At 43.7% G+C, this 25,816-nt stretch overlaps 1 protein-coding gene across 2 annotated transcripts in view; it reads right to left on the bottom strand.

The window, feature by feature from the left end:
- ABL1 (ABL proto-oncogene 1, non-receptor tyrosine kinase) overlaps nt 1–25,816 on the bottom strand; it is a 118,639-nt gene that overhangs the window by 37,202 nt on the left and 55,621 nt on the right. Inside the window, exon 1 of one of the 2 annotated variants that reach the window (XM_026657252.1) lies at nt 8,186–8,586. The exons of the other annotated variant lie outside the window; for it this stretch is intronic. Within the exon in view, the coding sequence (XP_026513037.1) occupies nt 8,186–8,270 (85 nt within the window). The 5' untranslated portion in view covers nt 8,271–8,586. Of the gene's footprint in view, nt 1–8,185; nt 8,587–25,816 lie in introns of those variants that run through there. 2 annotated transcript variants of the gene reach the window in all.

The raw sequence follows: 25,816 nt of genomic DNA, 5'->3' as shown, positions 1-25,816 counted from the left end.
AAAATATTTCCTAGTGAGAATAATATCTTCTTATAGCCTTAGTCCCATTCATATGGGGTCAGCTCTGAGTTCTTCTCCATTACAGTCTGTCTTGAAACAGTTCTTCAGAATCTCCACAGCTGGGTTTACAAACCTTCTCTTACCCTCCACTTCTTAAATTTAATATCCTGCTTCCTATACATTCTTCAGATCTTTTTTATACATGTCCAAACTCTCTAAGTCTGGATTCCTCATCTCTTCTATAATTAGTACCACTTTTACACTTCCCTTAATTCATTTGTTCTGAACACGATCCATGCATGTTAACATTTTAATTTCCATGGTGTTCAAGATCTGTTCCTGTCTCTTCCTCAGTGCCAGCATTCAGAGCCATACAAAAGTGCAGGCCTAATTACTGTCTTGTAGATCTGACCTTTTCAGTTTGATAGGCATCCTTCTATCTCAGATCACTCCACTCATTTCTCTCCATTTAGTCCATGCCTTTCCAGTTCTACATGTAAGTTCATTGCTGAGTTCACCATTATCCTATAGTATTGAATCTAGATACTTGAAAATCTGTACCTTTGGTACTGGCTGACCTCCCAAGATATAGCCACATAGCAAGCAGGATCCTGCAGCAGTGGGTCTCAGAAGCTGGGTCTACAGGCTCATGCTACGGAGTTAAAAATAGCTGGGTAGATGTTCGGGCTACGCTTCAGAGCCGGAGTTCCAACCCGAGCATCTCCACAGCAATTTTTAACGAAGTAGCATGAGCCCCATGAATTTGAATGTGTAGACCCAGGTTCTGAGACTAGTGGACACAGGGTCCTGCTTGCTGTGAAGACATACTCCCTGACAGAGTCTCCTTGTCTTCCCAGTGGGAAGAATGTGTGAGAGAGAAAAAAGTCCAGCTTAAATCACCAATGAGAAATCAGCATTAAAACTAGTTTAAGAACTACTTAGTTAATCAAACAAGGAAAAAATCTGAGAGGTCCCACTTCAGCAATACATTTAAGCATATGCTTACTTATAGCACATGCTTAAGCCCATCCCTACTGAGCAAAGCACTTTGAAGCAATACTCAACCCCTTCCACCTACCCACAAACATGCAAAAAAGACTCTCAATGATCTTCATTCCTAGAAACTAAATGATCAATATAACAGAAGTCTCCTACAACTTCAAGTCTTGTAGGACAAGACCACTGTGACACAACATGTCTGATTGTTTAGTAGTAACACATGAGCGGATGCATTCACAGAGCACAACAGAAATAACAGTGAATGGTTCCAACTTAGTGTAGTAAACTTCCTCACAGTAGTATGTCCAAGATTTAGGTTTTGTTTTTACAAAAAAAAAAAATTATGACTATTATGTTATATAAAATATGTTCATGAATTTATTAATAATTTGAATGAATACAGGTTTATTCTGTTATATTCCCCTGTAGTGCTTGCAAGCAACACACTGCAGCATTGTGCTAATGCATGAGGACTATAAAGTTAAATGAAACTAACTGCAAATTAAAGTTAATGGATTGGTCTATTTTCATTACCCAAGCTGAGAGCAATGCAGACCGTAAACAGCATCAGTGCTGAAAAGTGAATTCAGTTTGTCAGATTTTTCCAGGTATTCTTAGCAACACAGATAAGTAATTACCCCCTCCCTTCATTTTAGATATGGTTTTCAACCAGAATCCCTTTACAAAACAAAACCAGCTTTGTTCGACTAGGATTCAAACAACGCAGATTTAGGGAAAATGTGACATTTAAGCTAACCTTCATTAGTTTAAAAACAGCAGTTTCAGAGTCACAGCACCTATAACACAGGCATAAAACAATTACACTGATTCTCTTCCTTGCTGAGCATCTGGTAATGTTAGAGAGAACAAAATGGGGTTGCCAGTGTGGGCACTATCACAATTTTTCCAGCAAGGTTCAACAGCCCTCAGCAAGGATCACTTTGTATCCAATCACAGCCACCCTTCTGGGTGGACTCACAGAGCAGTTCTCTACTAGCTCCTCATCCTAGGCAAAGAGATTGGAAAGTAAGTGCACTCAGCTCTACAAATAGTGCAGTAGGAAATGCATCTTCAGGTGTAACTGGCTGCAACTGTTTCCCCACACAACTAATGGTAATTTTATTTCTCAGCTACCAATGAGACTTTAGAGCAGGGGCAGGCAAACTTTTTGGCCTGAGGGCCTGATCAGGTTTTGTAAATTGTATGGCAGGCTGGTTAGGGGAGGGGGTCGTGGCCAGGCCCCCACCTCCTATCTGCCCCCCCCCCGGAACTCCTGCCCCATCCAACCCCTACCCCCCCGTTCCCTGACAGCCCCTCTGGGACCCCTGCCCCATCCACACACACCCGCTCCCTGTCCCGACTGCCCCCGGACCCCCACCGCCCCATCCAACCCCTTCTCTCATTCCTGACGGACCCCTACCCCATCCAACCACCCCTTCTCCCTATCTCCTGACTGCCCCCGGAACCCCTGTCCTGACTGCCCCCTGCCGCCCCATCCAACCCCCCCTCCTTCCTGACTGCCCCCCGGGATCCCTGCCCCCATTCAACCCCATTTCCCCCCCCGACCACCATCCCAAACTCCCCTACCCTCTATCCAACCCCCCCATTCCCTGCCCCCTTACCATGCTGCCTGGAGCACCGGTGGCTGGCGGTGCTACAGCGTGCCGCGCTGCCGCCACCACACAGCACAGAGCACCGGGTCAGGCCGGGCTCTGCAGCTGCGCTGCCCCAGAAGCTCACAGCCCCACCGCCCAGAGCTTTGCGCCGGCAGTGGAGTAAGCGAGCTGAGGCTGTGGGCGAGGGGGAGGGGGTAGCCTCCCGGGCCAGGAGCTCGGGCAGGACGGTCCCGCGGGCTGTAGTTTGCCCACCCCTGCTTTATAGTCTATGTTAGTCATGAAAGCACAAGACTGCCACCTGCTTCCTCTATTTTCTCCCCTATAACTCCACATGTTGCTAAGACAGGGAGAGCACAGTAAGATCCGGTGGGGGGGAAGAGTCTTGTGGCACTGTGTAGCAATGTAATTGGGGAGGAATAGAAGATGGCACACAGCTTGTAAGGATTCAAGTGCAACAGTCCATAATTTATGGCCCTTGAGGAATATTTATCTCCTGGTGCTCTTTACAAAGATAGTCTTACTAGACCATAGGCTCAGGTGAGGACCTGTTGCTTCCATCAAAATGATCAAGTCCTTGTGCGGAACAGATGTCCTCATTCTTTGTGTAATATAAGCAAATGCTTTGCACCTGTCCCTCTGGAATTTGTGGTTTGGATCAGCACACCTGGTGCTCAAGTGTGTCCATCAGAGAGAAATGGAACAGCATAGAACAGATATTGTAGTTTTCGTCTTAAAATTACAATAGAATTGAAAGGTATCTAAAATAATTGATCAGGCTTTAAGCTTCAGAAAGGGATGGCACGAATCCTATTTTTTTCCCTATGATGCTGTTATATTTTCACTCTTCAATCCCCTTCCCAAGAGAGATGCAGAACTGATCAGGATTATGATGCTATCTGTATTCCCTGACTCTTTGGTCCCAGCAGGAGAGTAAAGATTATTAAAACTACAATTGCAATGCTTGTTCGTTTACATCATTATCTTCGGATGCTGACTTCAGCTTTATCCTGGGCTGGGAAATAAATTTGTCTAGATATCAGTTTGCTGGAAGAGTGTTTAAACATTGTTTCCAAACTCATTTCCCAGTCCACTATAGGAAATGAGCATATAGATGCAGCTTTAGAGAAACTGAAGTAAAGACATAATTTATAGTATCAGGGGACCACCTCATAGCAATTTGGTCTTGCCTGTGCGCACCAAGTCAAACTGTGTTATAACCCCATTTTGGAACTGTAAAGACAAAGGCTGCAGTACATTTCCATATCATCTTTTTAACATGGTTTGATTGGATCCACACATGTAAGACCACATTGTACAGCAGCATAATTAGAGCAATACCATGCTGTACCACCACCCCTCAATGGTAACTTTTGCTGGGAAGATTAGGGCCTTGTGTGTTACATAGACTATAAAAACTGTATGAAGGACCTAGCTGCAATACAGTGGTGGTCCAACGTGGTTCAAGTCTTCCCATAAAAACAAGGGTATTAGTGTCTGCTACAGACCACCAAATCAAAATAGGGAACAAGATGACTATCTCCTTATGCACCCATCTATAATGTGTAGGGGGAAAAAACTGTGTGATCGTGGGGACTTCAATTTGAGTGACACGTACTGGAGGTCTCATGCTGCCAGTACTAAAACATCCTTGAATTTTTTAAACAGTATAGATGACAATTTCCTAACTCAAAAAGTGTTCCAGCCAAAACAAGCAACTCTTTATTAGACCATGTCCTAACAGAAAGAGAAACTGACCACAGAACTAAAAATTAACCTTGATTATATTTATGTCCAAGCAGAATAAAGTACAAACATATATATATATATATATATATATATATATATACACACACACACACACACACACACACATATACACACAGTGCTTTAATATGGCCAGTTTCACAAAACTGAAAACAATTATGAGTGAACTGAGCTGGGAAGAAGAATTTAATCAGAAAAATGTGTAGGATAATTAGGAATCATTTAAGAATACCTTACTAGATGCTCAAAAAGTCACAACTGAGGAAGGCAGCCAGGCTGGTTTAAAAACTGACCTGGTTTAGAGGGGAAGTGAAGGCAGTTATAAAAATGAATTTTATATATAAATAAAACAAATGGCAGAAACGGGAAACTCTTAGTAATTAATATAAATCAGAAGTTGGTAATTGTAGAAAATTGATAAGGGAAGCAAAGGGACACAAGACGACATCTATGGCCAGCACTGTTAAGGACCATAAGATGTTTTATTTTATATATATGAATGAATATATGGAACAAAAAGAATCCCTCCAGTGGTATTGGTCCATTACTAGATGGATATGATAGAATTATCAAATAATAATGCAGAAAAAGCAGATGTGTTCAATAAATATTTCTGTTCTGTATTTGGGGGAAAAAGATTATATAGTCTCATTATATGATAATGATATCTCTTTTTCCATCCCACTAGTATCTCTGGAGGACATTAAACAGAAACTACTAAGGTTTAAAACTTTTAAATCAGCAGGCCCAAATAACCTCCATTCAAGAGTTTTAAAAGAGCTAGCTGAGACACTTGCTGGACCATTAATGTTGATTTTCTGTAAATCTTGGAACACTGGGGAAGGTCCAGAAGACTGGAAGAAAGCTAATGTTGTGCCAATTTTAAAAAAAGGGTAAAATGGGATGGCCTGGGAAACTATAGGTCTGTCAGCCCGACATCAATACCAGGCAAGATAACGAAGCAGCTGATATGGGACTTAATAAAGATTAAAGGAAGGTAATGTAATTAATGCAAATCAACATGGGTTTATGGAAAATAAATCTTGTCAAACTCACTTGATTTTTTTGGGTGAGATTACAAGTTTGGTTGGTAAAGGTAATAGTGTTGATATAACATACTTTGACTTGGTACCACATAACATTTTGATTATAAAACTCGAATATAAAATTAACATGGCATACATTAAATGGATTAAAAACTGGCGAACTGACAGATCTCAAAATGTAACTGTAAACCAGGAATTGTCATCAAGAGGGTATGTTTCCAGTTAGGTGCTGCAGGAATCAGTTCTTGGTCCGACACTATTTAATATTTTTATCCATAACCTGGAAGAAAACAAAACCATCCCTTATAAAGTTTGCATAGGACATAAAAATTGGGAAAGTGGTAAATAGTCAAGAGGACAGGTCACTGATTCAGAGGGATCTGGATCTCTGGGTAAACTGGGCACAAGCAAACAATGTGTGTTTTAATACAGCTAAATGTATACATCTAGGAACAAAGAATGTAGGCCACACTTACAGGATGGGGACTCTATCCCAGGAAGCAGTGAGTCTGAAAAAGATTTGGGGTCTTGGCAGATAAGCTGAACACGAGCTTCCAGTGTGATGCTGTGGCCAAAAGAGATAATGCAGTCCTGGGGTGCATGAAAAGGGTAATCTTGAATAGGAGTAGAGAATTATTTTTCCCCAGTATTTGGCGCCAGTGTGACCACTCCAGGAATACTGTGTCCAGTGCTTATACCCATAATTCAAGAAGGATGTTGATATATTGGAGAGAGTTCAGAGAAGAGCCACAAGAGTGATTAAAGAATTAGAAAACATCTATTATGGTGACAGGCTCAAGGAGCTCCATGTATTTAACCTAACAAAGAGAAGGTCCGGGGTGACGTGATGACAGTCTGTAAGTACCTACCATGGGAAACAAATATTTAATAGTGGGCTCTTCAATCTAGCAGTGAAAGGTGTAACATGATCCACTGGCTAGAAGCTGAATTCAGACAAATTCAGACTGGAAATAAGGCATATATTTTGACAGCGGGGGTAATTAACTATTGGAAAATTTACCATGGATTGTGGTAGATTCTCCGTCACTGACCATTTTAAAATCAATATTGGATTTTTTTCTAAAATATGTTCTCAGAATTGTTTTGGAGAAGTTCTATGGCCAGTGTTATATAGGAGATCAGACTAGATGATCACAATGGTCCCTTCTGGCCTTGAAATCTATGTCTATGAATGAAAACAGTATTAAAGAAGAGTGGCACAGACCTGCATTGCATAGAATTAGTAGTTCTGTAGACTGGTTCGGCCCTGTCTACTCAGACAAAAGAAGACTATTTTATAGCCAAGTCTGGCCACTACTGGATCTCCCAACATGATAGTTTTTAATTAACATAGGGGGGAAAAAATCTTACAAGGGATGGAAAAAGAAAGAAGCAGGGAAAAGTAAGCTTCTGCCACTTGTTCTTGTTGATATTAGAGCTGAACGAGTAATTCAGAACCAGCAAACATATTTTACAAATTCAGACTATTATTTAGATATCTACAAGCAAATCACAATTTCTTCAATTTGATGTATTAGAAATTATTCATGTCTTTTGTGATTTTTTTCATCTATAAATTAATTGGGAACATTTCTCTGGTGAATATTTGACTCTCGAGCAACAGTTAGCCGTGATTGGTCAAGTTAAGTCACATGGTTTGGTTTCTGTTCCCTGATTTGAGGAGTGAACAACATACTTCTGGAATGCATATTATTTGAACTTCAGTAGCACTTAGAGGCCCCAAAGAAGATCAGGGACCCACTGCACTGGTGTCTGTACAAATACATAGTGAAAGACAGTCCCTGTCCTGAAGAGTTTATAACGGAAATAAATAAGACAGACAAAGATCGAAGAAAAGCAATGTTATCCCTATTTTACAGATGGAATTAAGTAATTTGCTTAAGGTCACACAGGAAATCTGTGGCAGAGCCAGGAAACCAGATCTCTCAATTCCCAATCTGGTGCCTTAACCACAAGGCCAATCCTCTCTATCTAATCATGCATACAACTTTAAAATTCAGTTTCCACAAATACTTATACATGTGACTTGGAAATTCGCTTTCCATGAACATTCGTGGAAGCGAAACTCAGTTGCATGAACTCTTGAGGAAAGCAAACACAAAAGGCATACAGGTCTGATCAAAATGAATTAAAACAATACAACTGAATATTGAAAGAAACCAGCTCTGGTGATCTAAATTAAATGTAAGATTCTTTTCAAGCATCTAGGCTCCTTTAGATTTCATTCCTAACTTCAAGAGTGGCTTCTCCCCCGTCCCCTTTTCCCCTCCAAAAGAGAGACCCTTCTGCAGGCAAAACTAAATTCAAGGCCTGCAGATATGGCTTTGTTTATTTTATCAGCAGTAAGATCCCTTGAAATTTTACAACCATAAATGGTAGAGCCATGTTCGCTTTGTATACTGTAGTTAATGAAAATCACCTGGTTTTGAAAACACATGGAGCCACATATACCATGAAAATTCTCCTCATCCCCGTAAGTGAGAATCAACTAATGAGCTTAGGCTAACTTTGAAAATAAGAAGTCTCTCCGTTCTAGCTCCAACTCAAAAGTGGAGGAAGGACTTCTCTGTTAAGGTCCACGACCACACAATCTGGCTGCTCCTCTCACAACGCAGAGTCACACAATATACCAGAGGCCTAAGCAAAGGGATTCCAGACTTTAGGAATCCAGCTGTTAGGCCTAAAGGAGCCAAGACTTCCCCCAGAATCCACTTCAAACAGCCACAGTTTTGAACTTACCTTCCAAATAGCAGCTGGAGGAAGAGGAAAGTCCTTTTTTCGATTTGCAACCCACCAATTTCAAGCAAATCTCCAACATTTTCATTTGTTAGTTTGGGTTCGGCTTGTGTGTTCTCTCCCCTCCCCCTTAGGTTTCACATACACAAAAAAGAATTTCCCGTTAAGAGATCTAAAAATCCAGCACTCTTAAAACCATGAAAAGAATAAGCCAGAGACACAGATAATCCACAGGGCCCATAGTACCAGTCCCAGAAACTTAACTCAAGTTTTGCTCCCCTTTCGTTAACTTTTGTCGGGAGAGAAAAAAAAAATCCTACTAAGTTGGAAGCGGTTACTTCTTGCGGCAGCTCCAAAACTCTGCCATTCTTTCCCTCATACTCTCACTCCGTTAGGCACTTCGTGCAGGCAGAGCTGCTTACGTTAAACTGCCAACAAAGGGCCCCCTTCAGGCTTTGGCTGTCTGACTTCATGACATCAGATAGGCTAGTAACGCCCACAGCATACTTAACCCCTCATTGTTCCAACTTGCCTAGGATTCAGGTCAACAGCAGGATTCTACTAACATATTTCTTCAGTCATGTCCAGAGAACAAATCAACACGTCTTCCTTGCCCTGGGAGCAAGGACAGCGTCATTTGAGGCATTTCCTTAGAGTCAAAGAAACGCAAAACAAAGTAGGGGCTAATTACTATTATTTATATAACCCCATAGGTGTATATGGGCATTTACAGCAGTAAGAATGCACAGACTGGCAAAGGACAGACAGTGTCCTAGCGCCAAAGAGCAACAGCACTTTACACTAATATTTTGAACTTTACTCCTGTGCAGGGGAGCAACACTGGCAGCCATTCCCATTCACCACACTCAGTAGAATGCAGGAGAGGAATAGGCATTATTCCCCAGGACGTACAATTCTGACACCACTGTGATATTTCCGGTTGTAGAGACTCACATACCTAGACCTCAAGTAATGATACTTTCTGAATAATTGTTACATACAGGGGCAATACTTTTGAGAACCCCAATGGCCTCTCCCACCCGTAACACTGCTTTGCTTTGCAGGTTTGTGAAGGGTATGGTCTTGCTTGCTGCTCTCCCCAATTTTGTATTTGTGGTATGTCCAACCCATGCGTGGCTCGGCTCCTCTGTTGTCTACATTGATGTACCTCCCTTTGTTTAAATACACACATGCTTTTACATTGTTTTACACCAGTGGTTTTCAACCTTTTTTCATTTGCGGACCCCTAAAAATTTTTGAATGGAGGTGTGGACCCCTTTGGAAATCTTAGACATAATCTGCAGACCCCCAGGGGTCTCCAGGCTACAGGTTGAAAACCACTGTTCTATGGTAACAACCACCTTTCGTGGACCCCTTAGACATAGTCTGTGGATCTCCACAGGTCCGTGGACCACAGGTTGAAAACCACTGCTCTACACAGACATAAAATGGAATATATGTAATATGTATTCTTCTAATTCTTAAAAAAACAAACAAAAACAAAAAAAACACTTCAGCAGATCACATAGGTACACACCATGCAAACATGACTAGAGCTCTTGGGATCCACAAAGAGGAGTGACCCCAGCATGACTTCATATTTTCCCTCCATGTGTTCCCTGCCCTGAAAGCGTCTCTCCATATTTGTTTTAATAAGTAATCGCGCCAAAATAAACTAACTATTGCACTTCTCCCTTCCCTCTAACGTTTTCAAATATTTAATATTTCAAGGGAAACTCTGCATGTCTCCAGCAGAGACATGAGAAGCATGTATCTAACACAGCAAACACACAGTCCAGATTCTCCATATACATTATTTTAGAGCATTGGTTTGCTTCAGAGTTCTGGTCTGTGGAGGTGCATTCTCCTAACAGCACAGCTTGGAAAGAAATCACCAGTCCCATTTTTTAAAACTGTAAGAAACACTGTTACTGATCACACCACCAGATGCATTATTTCTATAGCATAAATCACTTTGCACCCCCGTTTCTGGTTTTATCCACACATCTCAAAACATTGTTAAAAAAAAAAAATGGGTGAGCACTATTATCCCTATCTCTGTGACTCAGTTTAAGTAACTTCCTCAAGTTCACAGTCAGTGGTAGAGACAAGGACAAAACTCTGATCTCTTCACATCAAGTATGGTGCCCAGCCCACTCCACTTTGCTACCTCCCTTAAAAAGGAAGAGTATTGCAATTCACTCAAGGCTCTGCTTGAGCTGTGCTCTGGAGGTAGATGAACTTAGCAAAGATCCAAGAGCAATTGAGGGCTATCTACTCACTCAGAGACCATTTATTTTCCAAATAGATATTGTATGCACCGAGTTTACACTTTTGAAAGATTTAAGCCATTGAACTGTGAAAAGGATTAAACCACAATATTGTGAGGAGGGTTATGCAAGACACACATCACGTGCTGATGCTAGGAGTATCATGTTTAGGGAACTGGGATGGAATAGCAACAAATAACGGATCTGAATCTCATGTTGTAATGCTTACTTATACTGACCTATTCTACTTTTCCATGTCATGAATCTTCTCTAACATCCTATCCTTTCGACTGCAGCTGCAGGAATGCAGAATTCCAGTGGAATTACCAAGACTGCCTCCATTAACACTCAACAGCCTCATTATGAATAAGGTAATACAAGCAATGCCAATGGAATGAATAAGGATTACATTTATGATGTGAAGTGATTCGTGCTCAATGCTTTTAAGCCAGGTTTCAAATTCTCTTTATTCCCTTCCTTAGATACAGGCAATAGCTATATCAACACCTAAACATACTTCTGAAGAGAGCACATTCAATTCCCTATTACTAAAATCTGAACATTTAAAATGGGTGGGTATATTCAAGATTTCTGAGTAGTTTCTTAAATTTCCTTGTCAAGATTACAGACACTTCCATCTAGTACAGTCCTTTTAGTGATTGAGTGGAGAATGTGCATGGATATTCTGTCAACTAATGTAGTTGCTTTTCCTTTTCATTGTTACTATGCATTTAACATACAAAGAATGAGACCATATTGACACAATGATATTACATCTATCTAGTTTGTTTGCTCTCTATGCAGTGATTTAACTATATTAAACTGAAGTGCATCTAAACCTCTTTGTTATGTTGGTTTAAGGTACTTTCCTTGTTAATCATTGCATCCACACAGCTCTGCCCTTGTTCTAATTAACTGCTAAGCATTCTGGGCAGATATCCCATGGCGCAATGTTCTTCAGCTCAGCTCTGTGACTTTTCTCACAGGGCATTGTGGGATGGCTACTGGAAACTAGAGGAATTCTGGGACTGATGGGGGCAGGGTCAAACTAAAATTCCCATGATTCATATCCTGGCTTCCATTAATTTTGCCACTGCCATTTTTGAACTTCTATCAGGTAGCGCAGAGGACCCACTGCAGAGTGCCGTGATCATGGCAGTAATTAACACAAACAAGATGATGCATGTGCATTTGGTTAACAAGGAAAGTACACTGGCAAAACAAAGTGATCTGAAGTGCTTCCATACAAATATAGTTAAATTGGCAATGGGACCAGCACCAGGAGTGCTTCCTTGTCTTCATTTGCTCTGACAGTGTCTTGCAGATATCTGCATTCTAGTGACTCTTCTCCAGATTGGATTAAATATGCTGCTCTCCAAAGAGGGCAATTAAGTCCAGGACTTCTGAAGGAGTCTACACGAAAGGCACAGGGGGCCATGGTAGCTATATCGGATATGTAAATTCATTACTACCTGGTATCAGAAAGGATTACTCATGGCTGCCTGCCACCATTTCAATGAAGAGATGACATCCGGTCAAGATGATCCCAAAGCAATGGTGGGGCACAGAGGTACACAGACAGGTCAATCCAGGTGTGAAGCAATGCAGTGTGGAATAGTAACGGAAGGACTGCCAGAAGTGATATAGTTAGGAATAAACACACTCATCATGAAGTGGACTTCCCCCGTTCCAAGATTGCTATGACATATTTTGGTTTAAAAACAGGTTGTGTGCGGACGCAAGGCACTTTGGGGTGAGCGGACTACAATTACGCTGACGTAACACTGCTATATAGATGAGGCCTGAGTAGCCAATAGCTGGACTTTACTGACGACACTACTACGTCGACGCGAGAGTTTCTCCCGACAGTGTAGCTAATCCAAAGCCTCAAGAGGCAGTAGCTATGTCGAGAGGTGAAGCTCTCTTGTCAACATAGCACTGTCTACACAGGGTTCAGTATAACTGTCTGGGGCCCTACCAAATTCACAGCCATGAAAAACGCATCACAGACTGCAAAATCTGATCTCTCCCCCCCCATCCCCTGTGAAATCTGGTCTTCTGTGTGCTTTTACTCTATACTATACATATTTCACAGGGGAGACCAGCATTTCTCAAATTGAGGGTCATGACCCAAAAAGAGAGTTGCAGGGCGGGGTCAAAAGGTTATGGGGGGGAGGGTCATGGTATTGCCACCCTTACTATTGCACTGCCTTCAGAGCTGGACAGCTAGAGAGAGTGGTGGCTGTTGACAGAGGGCCCAGCTCTGCAGACAGCAGCACAGAAGTAAGGGTGGCAATAGCATACCATGCCATCCTTACTTCTGCGCTGCTGCTGGCAGCACCTCTGCCTTCAGAGTTGGGCTCCGGGCCAGCAGCCGCTGCTCTCCAGTTGCCCAGCTCTGAAGGCAGCGCCGCCGCCAGCAGCAGTGCAGCCGTAAGGATGGCAGTACAGCAACCTCCCTCCCCGCCCCAAACTCCTTTTTGGGTTGAGACCCCTACAATTACAACACCATGGAATTTCAGATTTAAAAAACTGAAATCATGAAATTTACAATTTTTAAAATCCTCCAACCGTGAAACTGACCAAAATAGACCGTGAATTTGGCAGGGCCCTAACTATGTCGCTCAGGGGCATGGATTTTTCACCTGAGCAACATAGTTATACTCATATAGGTCTGTAGTGTTGATTTGGCCTAAGGCAACTTTATTTCTGAATGAGAGTGCCCACTCAAGGGTTTAATGTGCTTTTACTCACGCACGTTCAATTCACCCCAATAGTTAAGTTGGCTATACTTCCCACATAGACAAGCCCTTTGTGATCCCATTACTGTCAACTTCATCCGTTCCCTCCTCATTTTCCCTACTGTGTGTTACTCTCACTTGGATCAGGACAAACTAGACTGTAAGCATTGGGGGCAAGGACCTTAGTCTCTATTTATACTGTGCTGTAAAAATAATGGGTACTGGATAAACAAAAATCACAGTGGTGCCATTACATGCACAATGATCTTCTAATTGTTAAACCAATTAACCCCTTTTAAACCCACACACACAAAACCTGGTCAACAGAAGTGTGCTGATTTCAGGATTATAGTGACTGATTCAACCTTAAAGTCAGTTGTTCTAGGACATAAGAGCATAAAACATTTATGCAGGTCTTGTATGAGCTTTTGTAATATGCAATTATTATTTTATTTCTTACTTTTTAAAATTACTTCCGGAGGTCTGGGCACCAATTCTTCCAGAAGACCATGCAAGTTAAACACCACTAACGTGCATGCTGGCTGCAATGGGAGGATCAGACTCCATAAGCAGAAAGTGAATTCTGGGATGCTCTCACAGTAAAGAGGAGATGGCGTAAATTTTGCTATGATCACATTAAAAGCAGACCGTGCTTTTCACCCATTTTCAAGTGCAGCTGAACTTTATTTTAAAATCCGCATCTGAGATTTTAAAAAGGCAGCAGCTTTTGAGTCCCCAGAGTAGTAGCAGTTGTTTGTTTGTTTTTTGAACGCATGTGTTAAATGCACAAGGATGGAAAAAGTCAGTTGAAAGACATGCAGCATAAGCTAGAGGATAAAGAAAGGGACTGAATGAGAAAACAGACATTCTGTACCCAACTTCGGTGCAAACTTGATTGGTGTCATTTTAAACTCTGTGCCTCAGTTACCCCATCTGTAAATGGGGCTTATCACTTCACAGGAAGTGTGAGGGAGAGTTAATTCATTGATTGGAGAGCACTTTGTGATCCTTGGAAGGATAGGGCAACAGAACTAGAAAGGCTTTATTAATAATACACATCTTAATATGCCACTGCTCCTGGTCTATGATCCACACAAGCAAGACCAAATTGCATTATAGCACAGTCAAAGAATTACCGTGTTAGACTGCTCTGCTCTGACATGGAAGGTTTCACAGTGCAGGTGGACCCTATAAAATGGGATTTATAACATAATTTAACACCATCCCTAGCGCCTCCCCCACAAAAAAGTCACTGTCCACACTGATCATGGAGAACATGCTAGATCTTGTGAGCAACCACTATGTTTTAAAATACAATTGTAGCCAGTACAATTTTGATCCCAGCGCAAATGGAATGTTTCCTCCCCTCCATGGGCTTGTCCAGCCTTCTTTTAGACACTGATTTAACTGTCAGGGTCAACCAGGGTCCTCAAACTGCTGTGGTGGTCTCCATTTGTCAATTTTTTTTGGCAGATACCGAGGTCTCGAATACTGGGGACTAGCAACTGAGGAGCTCTGGTGGGGTTAACTCTGACTTGAGATGTCATCAGTCCCATGAAGCACAGAATTCTTTGTCTGATGCAGACCAAATTTTAAACCAGCTTGCAATGAATAAAACTACAGCGCACTATGCATAATTATGTAACAAGAACTTCACTTTTACATGCCAAGGAAAACATGGAAAAATCTTAGACTGGACTCACCACGATAGTAAAGTTAAAGCAGCTAGCACAGATCATATGGGGTGGCCAAACTTACTGACCCTCCGAGCTGCATACAATAATCTTTAGACGTTTGAGAGCCGAGCACACCCCATGGGGCTGAAGCGCTGAGCCGCAGCAGGTGCACCCCACGGGGTTGAAGAACCAACCTCCCTTCCAGACTGGGCTCCGTTCCCAGCCTGGGGGCAGGGACTGGGCGGGGCTGGGAACAGGGCCACACCCAGCTGTGGGCCCAGCTTCCCCTCTCCTCCCCCCCAACGGCCTGTCTGCAGCGCCACCCCTGAAAAGTTTGGGGACCACTGCCTTAGCCCCAGCATCCTGCTGCAGGGCAAAAGCCGTGAACTGCCCCCACCCAGTCTGGTAGGCAGAGAATGAAGCTGCACTTCGACTGTAAAAGAGCCGCATGTGGCTCACCGAGCTGGGATTCCCACCCCGGGCATCACAGAGCCTGCTAATTAGGCTGTGTGTACACTATCAATTTTTGTCAACAAAAGTGATGGCGACACCCAAAAGTCGACGACATAACATCAGAATCTTATGTTCACACTTGCTCCCTCTGTCAGCAGATTGTCAATGGTGCCCCCACTGTGGACGCAATGTGAGCAGTGCACTATGGGTACCTATCCTATAGTCCAGCTTGACACCTCCTTTTGCTAGGTGTTGCGAGAAGGCGCATCTTGGGTCCTGGTTAAATGTCCCATGATGCACTGCTTTGTGTCCCAGCAGTCCATGGGCTTCCAACTTGCTTTCGCCGCAGTTTTGCATCAGCCGTTCTCTGCTCTGCACCCCGGCATCTTTGTGGGAAGGGATGAATCCCACACTGCTCTCCTATGCTCTGTTAACTGTCCTGAAGACAGTTAATCGTCAAGTTCCTAACTGAAGACGACTTGCAGGCACCCAACATTCTGCGTGACATGGATAGGAGCAACTTGAGATTGCTTTTGGCATTCACAGAGCAGCTGCATAGGTTCAACTGTTGCTGTTGGGCTCGGGAAACAAGCACTGAATGGTGGGATCATATCGTCATGCAGGTGTGTGACGATGAGCAGTGGCTACAGCACTTTCGGATGCGGAAAGCCACCTTCCTGGAACTGTGTGCGGAGCTCGCCCTAGACCTGCGGAACAAGGACACCAGAATGAGAGCTGCCCTCTCGGTAGAGAAGAGTGTGGCAATCACTGTGTGGAAGCTGGTGACTCCAGACTGCTCCTGTCGATCACAAATCAACTTGGAGTGGGGAAGTCGACCGTTTGGGCTGCATTAACGCAAGTGTGAAGGGCAATTAATCGCATCCTGCTATGAAGAACCATGACTCTGGGAAATGTGAATGAAATAGTGGATGACTTTGCAGAAATGGGGTTCCCTAACCAATTTTGGCACCACACCATCTTGCGACAGAGTACATCAATAGGAAGGGGTACTTCTCCACGGTGTTTCACTGACATCAACGCAGGGTGGTCCGGGAAGGTGCACGACGACCGCATCTTCAGGAACACCGACCGGTACAGAAAACTACAAGTGGGGGCTTTCTTTCCAAACCAGAAGATTACAGTCGGGGATGTTGAAATGCCCATAGTGATCCTGGGAGACTCAGCATATCCTTTACAGCCGTGGCTCATGAGCCACAGGACACCTGGCAGCAACTACAGGCTCACTAGGTGCCAGATGACAGTTGAATGTGCCTTTGGCAGATTAAAGGCGAGCTGGCGATGCCTTTATGGTAGGCTAAACTTTAATGAGGATAATATTCCCATGATCATAGCCGTGTGCTGTACGTTGCATAACATCTATGAAGATCAGGGTGAAAGGTTTGCTCGAGGATACCAGGGCTGTCAGAGGAGCCCAGAGGGAGGCAATTTGAATCAGGAAGGCTTTAAGGCAGCACTTTGACAATAAGCACCAGTAATGTATATCTCTGTCAGAGGTGCTAGTTTTTCTAGGACACAATGCTGTCATTTTGGGCCTTATATTCTTGTAAGACAAGGATAACAATGCCTGTGCATGTATTGGTGGTAGTGCCTGCAATCTCAATTTGTAGAAAAAAAAAATAAAGGTGATTCACCATTAGAGAACTTTGCTTTTATTGAACAAGAAACAGCACACAAACACACAGATGCCTGATGGGAAAGGAGGAACCACGGAAGGACAGACTTTCACAACCGTGTGTAGGTCCAGCTATCATTGTGAAAGTTGTTCGAGGGGGTGGAGTGAAAGGGAAACCAAGAACTCCCAGAAAGTGGAAAGGAATGTGTGGGCGGAGTTTTGGGGGGGGGGGTCATGGAAAAGTGTTCTGAATGTGCTGCAGGGGAGGGCGAGACAGATCTGCTCAGTCTGCAGCCCTATTAAGGACTGCAGCATCTGCCTTTGCTCGTCCATTACAGTGTTCGTCCATTACAGTAATCATCCTCTCAGTTGCATCTTTAACAAATGCTTGATTCTCTATTCTGTCCTGCCATTCAGCTTCCCAGCACTCCTTACGTTCCCTTTTTTCTGCATTGGAGCACTGCAATACCTCCCAGAACATGTCTTCTTTGCTGCGTGTTGGGCACTTTCTTATCTGGCGGAGACGCTCAGCAGGGGTGCGTGGGGTGTTCCTGAAGGCCACATCTGGTGAAGCACAGGGGACAATGCACAGAAGCGGGGTTGTTAAATTCACGCACAGCATTGAAACGTTTCAGTAAAATATACCTTTTGAAACACTGCAATCACTTTCTCACTGACCCTAGCCAGGCACACATCTCCGTGAATAGCCAAAGCATAGTGACTGTTGGCGAGGCGGGGGGGATTGAGGAGAGGGGCTGCTCTGTATGGGGAAAAGAACGCACTCTCTCTGCAAGGGTTGTGGTGCAGCATTCTATGGAAAAAATTCTAAAATTCTCCCACACTTTTCCACAGGCGGGAGTCATTCTAGCAGACATCTCACGGCTAAGGGTAAGCAGGGAAACGAGGGTACATCTACTCCATGCTTGTGGCTTCCGCCCTGCTCCCTATGCTGCTCACCTATGTGCCGCTTTGGTCCCTGCACAAGTGATTGCCAAATGGCACGAGAAAGTTTCCTACAATAGGGAAAGGAACAAAGCTGTTCTGCCATGGAACCTTCAGCAGAGGATTACCGAGTACCTCCAGGAAACTTTCCTGGAGATCTCGCTGGAGGATTCCCATGAGATCTCTGTGTGCATCAACACCATTCTGCCGTACCCATTAGCTACACAGGAAAAAGTCCACCTCACAGAAACATAGCCAGCCTCCCACATTTCTACATCCTGAACCCATCTCCACGCTACACAAGCCACAGCCACTTATCAGGTATCTCATCTCCTGCTTCTTGCTCCCTGGAGAGCGACTGCTGAGACTGGCTAGACACCTCTGGAGTGGAGAACACTTCCTGGCTGCCTGCCCCACCAGGAGCTGCACATCCTCGTTTAACTCCACCTCTTCATCAATAACTTCGTGCTCCGGGTTAGGTCCTCTTTCCGCTGCCTCTGTTCCCTCTGAAGTATCCACAGGGCTCTTGGCAGTGGAGTTGCCACCGAGGATAGCGTCCAGCTCCTTATAGAACCGGCAGGTCTTAGGTGAAACACTGGAGCGACGGTTTGCCTCCCTTGCCTTATGGTTCGCCTGCCTCAGCTCCTTTATCTTCGCTCTGCACTACAGCAGGTCCCAATCATAGCTCGCTTTGCACAAGCCTCGAGAAATGTGCCAGCAGGTATCCTAATTCCTATGGCTCAAGCGCAGCTGGGACTGCACAGCCTCCTCTCCCCATATACTGATCAGATCCAACAGCTCCGCAGTGGTCCAAGCGGGAGAGCGTTTGGTGCAATAACCTGCTATGGTCACCTGGGACGATGCGATGAGACCTCTCCACGCTGAGACAGCAGGAAACAGAATTTCAAAAATTCCCAGGGCTTCTAAGGGGGAGGGGCGGATGGTCCTTTGCCTGGCTGCAGGGCAGTGCAGTTCAAAACGCTGACCAGAGTGGTCAGGATGGGCATTGTGGGACACCTCCTGGAGGTCAATTAAAGTGATGAGATCAAGCGTGATGTCTACACTGGCACTTTGTCGAGAAAAATGTAGAGGAAAAAGATGCAAGTCTCTCGTTGTGGTGGATGTATTTAGTTGCCAAAACGGGGCATTTTTCCAGACAAAAGTCGCATTGCAGCATGTATGCACGCAGTATTTGGTCAACAAAAAGCAGTTTTTGGTGACAAAACTTGGTAGTATAGACAAGGCCTTAAAGATAAACTCAGATTTAAACAATCTCTCTTGACTCAATTGCTTTCCAGTCCTGATCATAACTCAGTGACACCTTGTTAACACGCAAAACGTATCCCATAAGACTATTGTTTTAATACATACTCAAACATTCCTTGCTTACTGCTTCCCTAACAATTGCTGTACTATACTAAAAGGCAATTATGTCTGGAGACAATGTTTTATTTTTAATAGCTAGCACAGGTAGTTTGTGAGAAAAGGCTCTCTCAGCATTCTAACATGCTAAGCATATATTAGCGAGCCAAACCTTTTGGGTTTGTTCACAGAGCTAGTGCATGTCTACACTAGAAAGTTAAGTCAACCTATCTTAGGCTAGGTCTATACTGGGGGAGGGGGGGCGGCGGAATCGATTTAAGATACGCAAATTCAGCAACGCGAGTAGCGTAGCTGAATTCGAGGTATCGAATTCGACGTATCCTATTCGACTTACCCCGCCGCGGCTCCCGCGTCGACAGCACTTACTCCTCCTGACGAGGTGGGAGAACACGCGTCGATTCGGGGATCGATTTATCCATCTAGATGAGACGCGATAAATTGATCCCTGAGAGATCGATTTCTACCCGCCGATCCAGGCAGGTAGTGTAGACTAGCCCTTAGGTCGACTTACAACCCATGTCCACACTACCCTCCTTCTGTCAGTGGTGTGCGTCCTCACCAGGAGTGCTTCCATAGACTGGGCTGTCCATCCCCCAGGCTCTCGGCTCCCAGCTCCTCGCTGCAGCTGGGAGCCCGTCAGGGAGCACTGCACCCATAGTCTGGGTGGCTCCCAGCACGGAGCCAGGAGTCTCAGTGCAGCTGCCGGGCTCCCCACGGGGAGCTGGGAGCCTCCGGGCAGGTGCAGCCCGGCTCGGACCTAGGAGTGGGGAGCCCGGGCAGCAGCCAGGCTGGGGAAGCTGGGACCCGGGAGTGGAGGGAGCAGCCTGGCTCAGAACGGGGAGCGTGTGGCCTGGCTGGGAGTGGGGAGCCAGGGGGCCAGCCAGGCTTCATGCTGGAGCTGTGAAATTGACAAGAATGACAGCCAACAGCCGATATAAGTAACGCAGTGTCTACATGGACACTGCGTTGCCCTTACTACACCAACATAAGCCCTATGCCTCTGATGGAAGTGGAGTTATGTCGTCGATGTAGTAGGGCACTTACATTGGTGGGGGAAATGTCAGCGTACACACCACAGCCTAACTAGACTGACAAACTGCCTTACGTCAACTTAACTATGTAGCGTAGGGCAAGCCCACGAATAGGGCCCAACCCACCAAGGCGCTGAGCACTCTCAGCGTCCACTGACTTCAGTTGGAGATACAAACTCATTGCCTCGCTGGTTCAGGCCCATAATCTAATACAGCTGAGCAGAGGAATCATCACTAGGAAACATCACACTCTCCATACATGCCACTTCTTTTTCTAGAATTCACATCCCCACGCTACAACAAAGGAACCAAAACAAGAATACTCATATGACAGATGTTTTACCCTACGGGTCAGCAGCAGTAGATTGCAGAGGGACTATAGGCCTGTTAATCTACCTGAAAAATTCCTTGTGAATAACATGGCAGAATCCTTCTTTTCAATCTCTCCCCATAATGGTAAACATGGGACTCTCTCACTGCTATACTTAAGGTCTGTCCACATTGGCGTTGTCTATAATAGAAAGTTTAGTACCATTTCTGCAACAGTGCAGCTGAAAATCACTGGTAGCGAGGGTGTATGCACTAGCGTAGATAGGGCTCAGGTATTTTTACCAACATGTCTTGAAAACCTGCTCAACTGAAGCTTCTTGCCACCACCTTCAAAGTACTACATAACTATACCTCTCCCTACTTCTCCATCCTTGCAGGAGCAGCGGAAGCGCCCTGGAAGTGTGTGTGTGTGGGTGGGGCAGCACTAGGATTGCCAATCCTCCAGGATTGCCCTGGAGTCTCCAGGAATCACAGATTAATCTTTAGAGATTATGTCATGTGATCAAACCTCCAGGAATACCTCCAACCAAAACTGGCAACCCTAGGGACCACACACACCTGAACAGTGGCCCCACCCCCTGCCGTACCACACAGCACACCCACCCATCCCCAGGTCCCATCCCTTCTCCCTGAGCCCCAGTACAGCCCTTCCCCCGAGTCCCCACGCTCTGTTCGCTCCTCTTGCCCCTTGCTGCTCGCCCTTATGGCCAGTAAAAAGGGGGGGGGGGCATGGCCCCCTGGCTCCTCCTGTTCCGGCACCCCTGAATCCTTGTCTTGTTTCATATCAGCTTTGCCCATTCTGCCTGATGCCAGTGTTGTCTGCCTTTCTTCAGCCTCTCATTCAGACATCTCTATGCCTTGTATGCAATTACATGCATGAAACACCTTTCCTAAGCCTATCCACAGGCCATTACACCTTCTCTGCATTATGGCCCTTCATAGACCCACTTTGGCTGCAACCCCTAAAAAAATAGATGACTAACAGAAGTGTGAGGAGTAATACTGAATACTTCATATAGTCTATTAGTGAGCATAACCGCTTACTTCTACTCTGACCACTCTACATAGGTGCTGTATCGCTTCCCCCTGTCTGACTTTAGTTTGTGAACTCCATGGGGCAAGACAATGCTTTGTTTACTGTTGGACCCTGTATTGTGGGTACTTCTGGAAAGACATAAAATAAATAAAAACACATACAAGCATAATGAAATGTTAGCAATTCTGGAAGTTAGATATCCCAAGAGCCACTATGATAAAATAGATGAGGCCCAGAAAAGAATTCTGGGCTAATAATCATGAAAATTAAGCACACCAAGCAGTTCAACTGAAAAACAAAAACCTTTTGCAATACATGTGTATTTGTTGCTTTTACCTCCTTCATCTAACAGATGTTTGTTATTTGCAGTTCTCACAACTGAAGGAGTCAATTGACAAATGGTGGGATTAGAGACATGGGCTGTTAAACTATCTGAAATTCCTTTCAAGTAACATGCCAGAATCCTTGTCTTCAAGGTGGTGGCAAAGGGGCTGTGCCTGAAGCGTAAGCTCTTGAAGTCACCACTTAATGATATCCTCCTTTCTAACTTCAGAGTGTCAGTAAGAAAGAAAATTGCATTCAGTATCAGCGTTTGAACCCTTTATGGTTTTAAAACCCAAATCAGACAAGGCTTTTTATGTTCACGAAAAGCCTTTTAGCATCTTCCATTGAAAGATTTTGAAACATTTGTAAACAGAGAAAGGAAAAAGGATTTTTGGAATTTCTAGCATCAAGATGGAAGTAGTTCTGAAAGGCATAAATCACAAAACCACACCTTTGTTGTACTGACTTTGCTTTCTTTATCTGGTCAGCCTATCAAATAAATTTTAAGAAGGGAGTGGAAATTGGGAGTTTGAGAGTGATGTGGAGACTTGTTGCTAGTTTGAGGATTTATTTAAGTGTGTACCATAACATTTGCTGCCAGATCAGAGAACATGGAACATATTTTAAGGCAACAAGGACATAATCAAAATAGATACATACCTGGAAAAATCCAGAAAATGAAAAGTAAGCTTTTTCCACCACGTACTGACTCTTTGGTAATTGTGGGAACATTTTTTGTAATTTAAGAAAATGAGAAAGGAAAGGAAGGGTTAAACGAAACACACCAAAGGGGGTTAAATCAAAATAGCATCGTTCAAAACAGATGGGTTCATGTAAGGATCATAGTTTAACCTTGCATGATTTTTAGTACTACAGCACACACAACAAGCAGCAGGACTATAAAAGTGTGGTTGATTCTTGATGGTAAGGAAGTAGTTAATTTCTTCTATTCAAGGGCTGAAAAACCTGCCAAAGCAGAAGACCAGGCCTGAAAGATCAAATTACATCTGAGGAGGGGGTGGAAGGGGAGAATAAGAAAAGAAAACAAGTATTCTGAACCTCTGCACAGTATTAGACCCAGCAGGGATTAGAGGAACATGGAGGAGCCAATATTTATCCAAGTTCTCTCCAGCACAGTTGAAATGGACTGTAAACATATATGCTATTCTTCTTCTTATTAAAATATTTTCAGATGGATAGGAATCACCGGCTGTAGCCGGCATTGACAACTATAGTACAAAAATTACTTTTTAAAAATGGTTTGAGCAGTTGAGGATCTCCATCCCCCACCCCCACCCATTTAATTGCTATTCATTTTGTCCTCAAGGTTAAAAAAACAAACACTCAAGGAGGAAATGAAACCAGCAGAGTGCTCTGCTATTAGTTTGCTCAATAGCACTATTACCATGTACACACACAAGAAAGTCAAGTTTAGAAAAGCAATAGCATTTGAAGGGTAGCCTGAGTGATCAAGAGAATGTACATATTGATAACGCATCCAGACCTAATCATCAATGGTGCATACCAAGACCTTGGTCAACACTGGAGAAGCATTAGGAACCTTCTCATTAATTTAAAACCAGCGGTTCTCAAACTTCATTGCACCGTGATCCCCTTCCGACAACAAAAATTACTACATGACCCCAGGATGGGGACCGAAGGCCAAGCCCACCTGAGCCCCGCCGCCCCAGCAGGTGGGGGCCAAAGTTCAAGCCCAAGGGCTTCTGACCTGGGCGGGGGAGGGTGGGCATGCAACCTGAGTCCTGGGCAGTGGGGCTTGGGCTTCAGCCTTGCTGAGGTCCAGGGCTAACACCAGCCTTGGCGACCCCATTAAAATGGGGTCCTGACCCACAATTTGAGAACCCCTGATTTAAACCTTTGGCCACCTCAGGAGGAAATAACCTGGTCAGTGGCTAATTGCTTGCAAAGAAACGCACTGCATAAACAGCTGTGAGGTTTGAGAATACTGTGACCGCAACGATAAGCCATTAGGGGCATAGTTTCAGTCTAAACATTTCTGTTGCACTTTCTTCATCACCAACTGCTCTGAGACCTCATTGCCTAAATTCCTAAAATACAGAAAAAAATAGTCTATATATTTCCACCTTCCCCGAGCAAATAACCATTTCTAGTGTTGGTTCAATTCTTTGGCCCTGAAGATTCTCGACGTAAATTAAGTCACATAGGAATAGACAACTTTATACCTCCAAGTACAGTATGAACATTTTCATCTATATTTCATGACAGCAAAAGCATGGGTTACAAGTAGCTAACAGCAACTTCCAAGGGCAGGTTCACTGCTCGCCAATATTCCACTCAAACTAGTCCTTACACACTAATGCAATGTTTGCTGGCAAATCCAACAAGAGTTAAGAACAAACACAATGCTAATTTTAGCAAATTTCAATTTCTCTTCTATCTTTAAAAATCCCACAAACAGACATAATCTGTTCATAGTTCATCAGTATCTGGAGACTTTACGGTAAAAAGTAAATCACAAGGGCCATTATTCTCTTGGGCTCCAAAGGTTCACACCTGGGTATACAGTTACTCCCACATGGAGTAACATTATCCCTGGACAGAAGCCTTTCAGACCAGGGACTATATATTTTCTAACATTTTATGAGGATTGCAAAATGGCTTCCTTTACAAGCCAGTGTTTTCCAACCAGAAACTCAAGGCTGAGATAAGCCTTTAATTGAGGTGTGCGTACATTCTATGAGAAAACGGAGGTGAGTTTACAACCATCCTGATTTCAAGATTTTTTTTTTCCTACAGTGACTTTTTTCTTTTTAAAACCACAGTATATATTTTGTCTCAGACTCCCACAGATTTACTTACAAAATCCCAGTTCACCTGAAGTATTGATTACTCATTATTTCCAGTTTGAGAAAATGAATAAATACCCCTTAGAGGAAAAAGATTCCAGTTAAATAGACTTTCCTGTGGCTATGCTCCCCTTCAAATATTTCAGCATTTTATTTTGTTGGCTGGAGACAATACAAATGTTGTAGGATTCATGCCGGGAATGTGCAGTAGGGGCAGGACTAGTATTTCACTTTGATTGGTAATGTTACTGAGACTGTAGCTAAATGGGGGAAATTTGAGAAAAATAGCAGCTACTTTATTGTCAAAGGCAAATAGCAAAAATGGGCAACTCTTGTTCACGTGCAAATTGGGGCACTGGTGCGGAAGAACAACTGTCCATCATGCTTCCTTATTACTTAGTGAATTGGCACAAGGGATGCAGTTCAAATGTGGAACAATGAACCAACGAAAATAAAAATCAAGAGAATACACTTTAAATCTTTAAACAAAGCCTCATTGGAGAAAAATACAGGTTCTAATTTGCAGTCTTTTGCAAAAGTAAACTGATCCTGTCTAGCATTGTTTTCTGTGCGGTGCACTGTTAAAAATGAAACAGAGGTCCAATATAGACATAACTGGGAAAAGTTCTTTAATTAATCTCTTTCCAGGATGAGTTTCTTTGACGGGAGTGAGTATGCTTTTGATTTTAGATGTAGAAAAATTGCACGAGGGTAAGCAGTATGTCCACTTAAGATCTTAACTAGACAGAAAATAAGGCAGAGAAAGATAGAATAAGAAAGGCAAGGACAGAGACTGAAAAAAGGAAGAAAAAAATCAACATTCCTGATCTCTGGAGAGTCAGAACTCTGTATTCCAGCTCACAAGGAATATGAGATTCTTTCCTTTCACCCTCTTTCTTTTCCCTACCTGTCTACCATTAATTAGACCCATTCACAGGGCAGATTCATTACATGTGGTCAGAGGTTTACAGCAGTTGGTATGAATAA

The sequence above is a fragment of the Terrapene carolina genome, unplaced genomic scaffold (assembly GCF_002925995.2).
Source record: "Terrapene carolina triunguis isolate 2854851 unplaced genomic scaffold, T_m_triunguis-2.0 Scaffold238, whole genome shotgun sequence".
Taxonomy (NCBI): domain Eukaryota; kingdom Metazoa; phylum Chordata; order Testudines; family Emydidae; genus Terrapene; species Terrapene triunguis.
The sequence above is the reverse complement of the archived record's forward strand: the minus strand, read 5'-3'. Positions and strand labels throughout refer to the sequence as shown.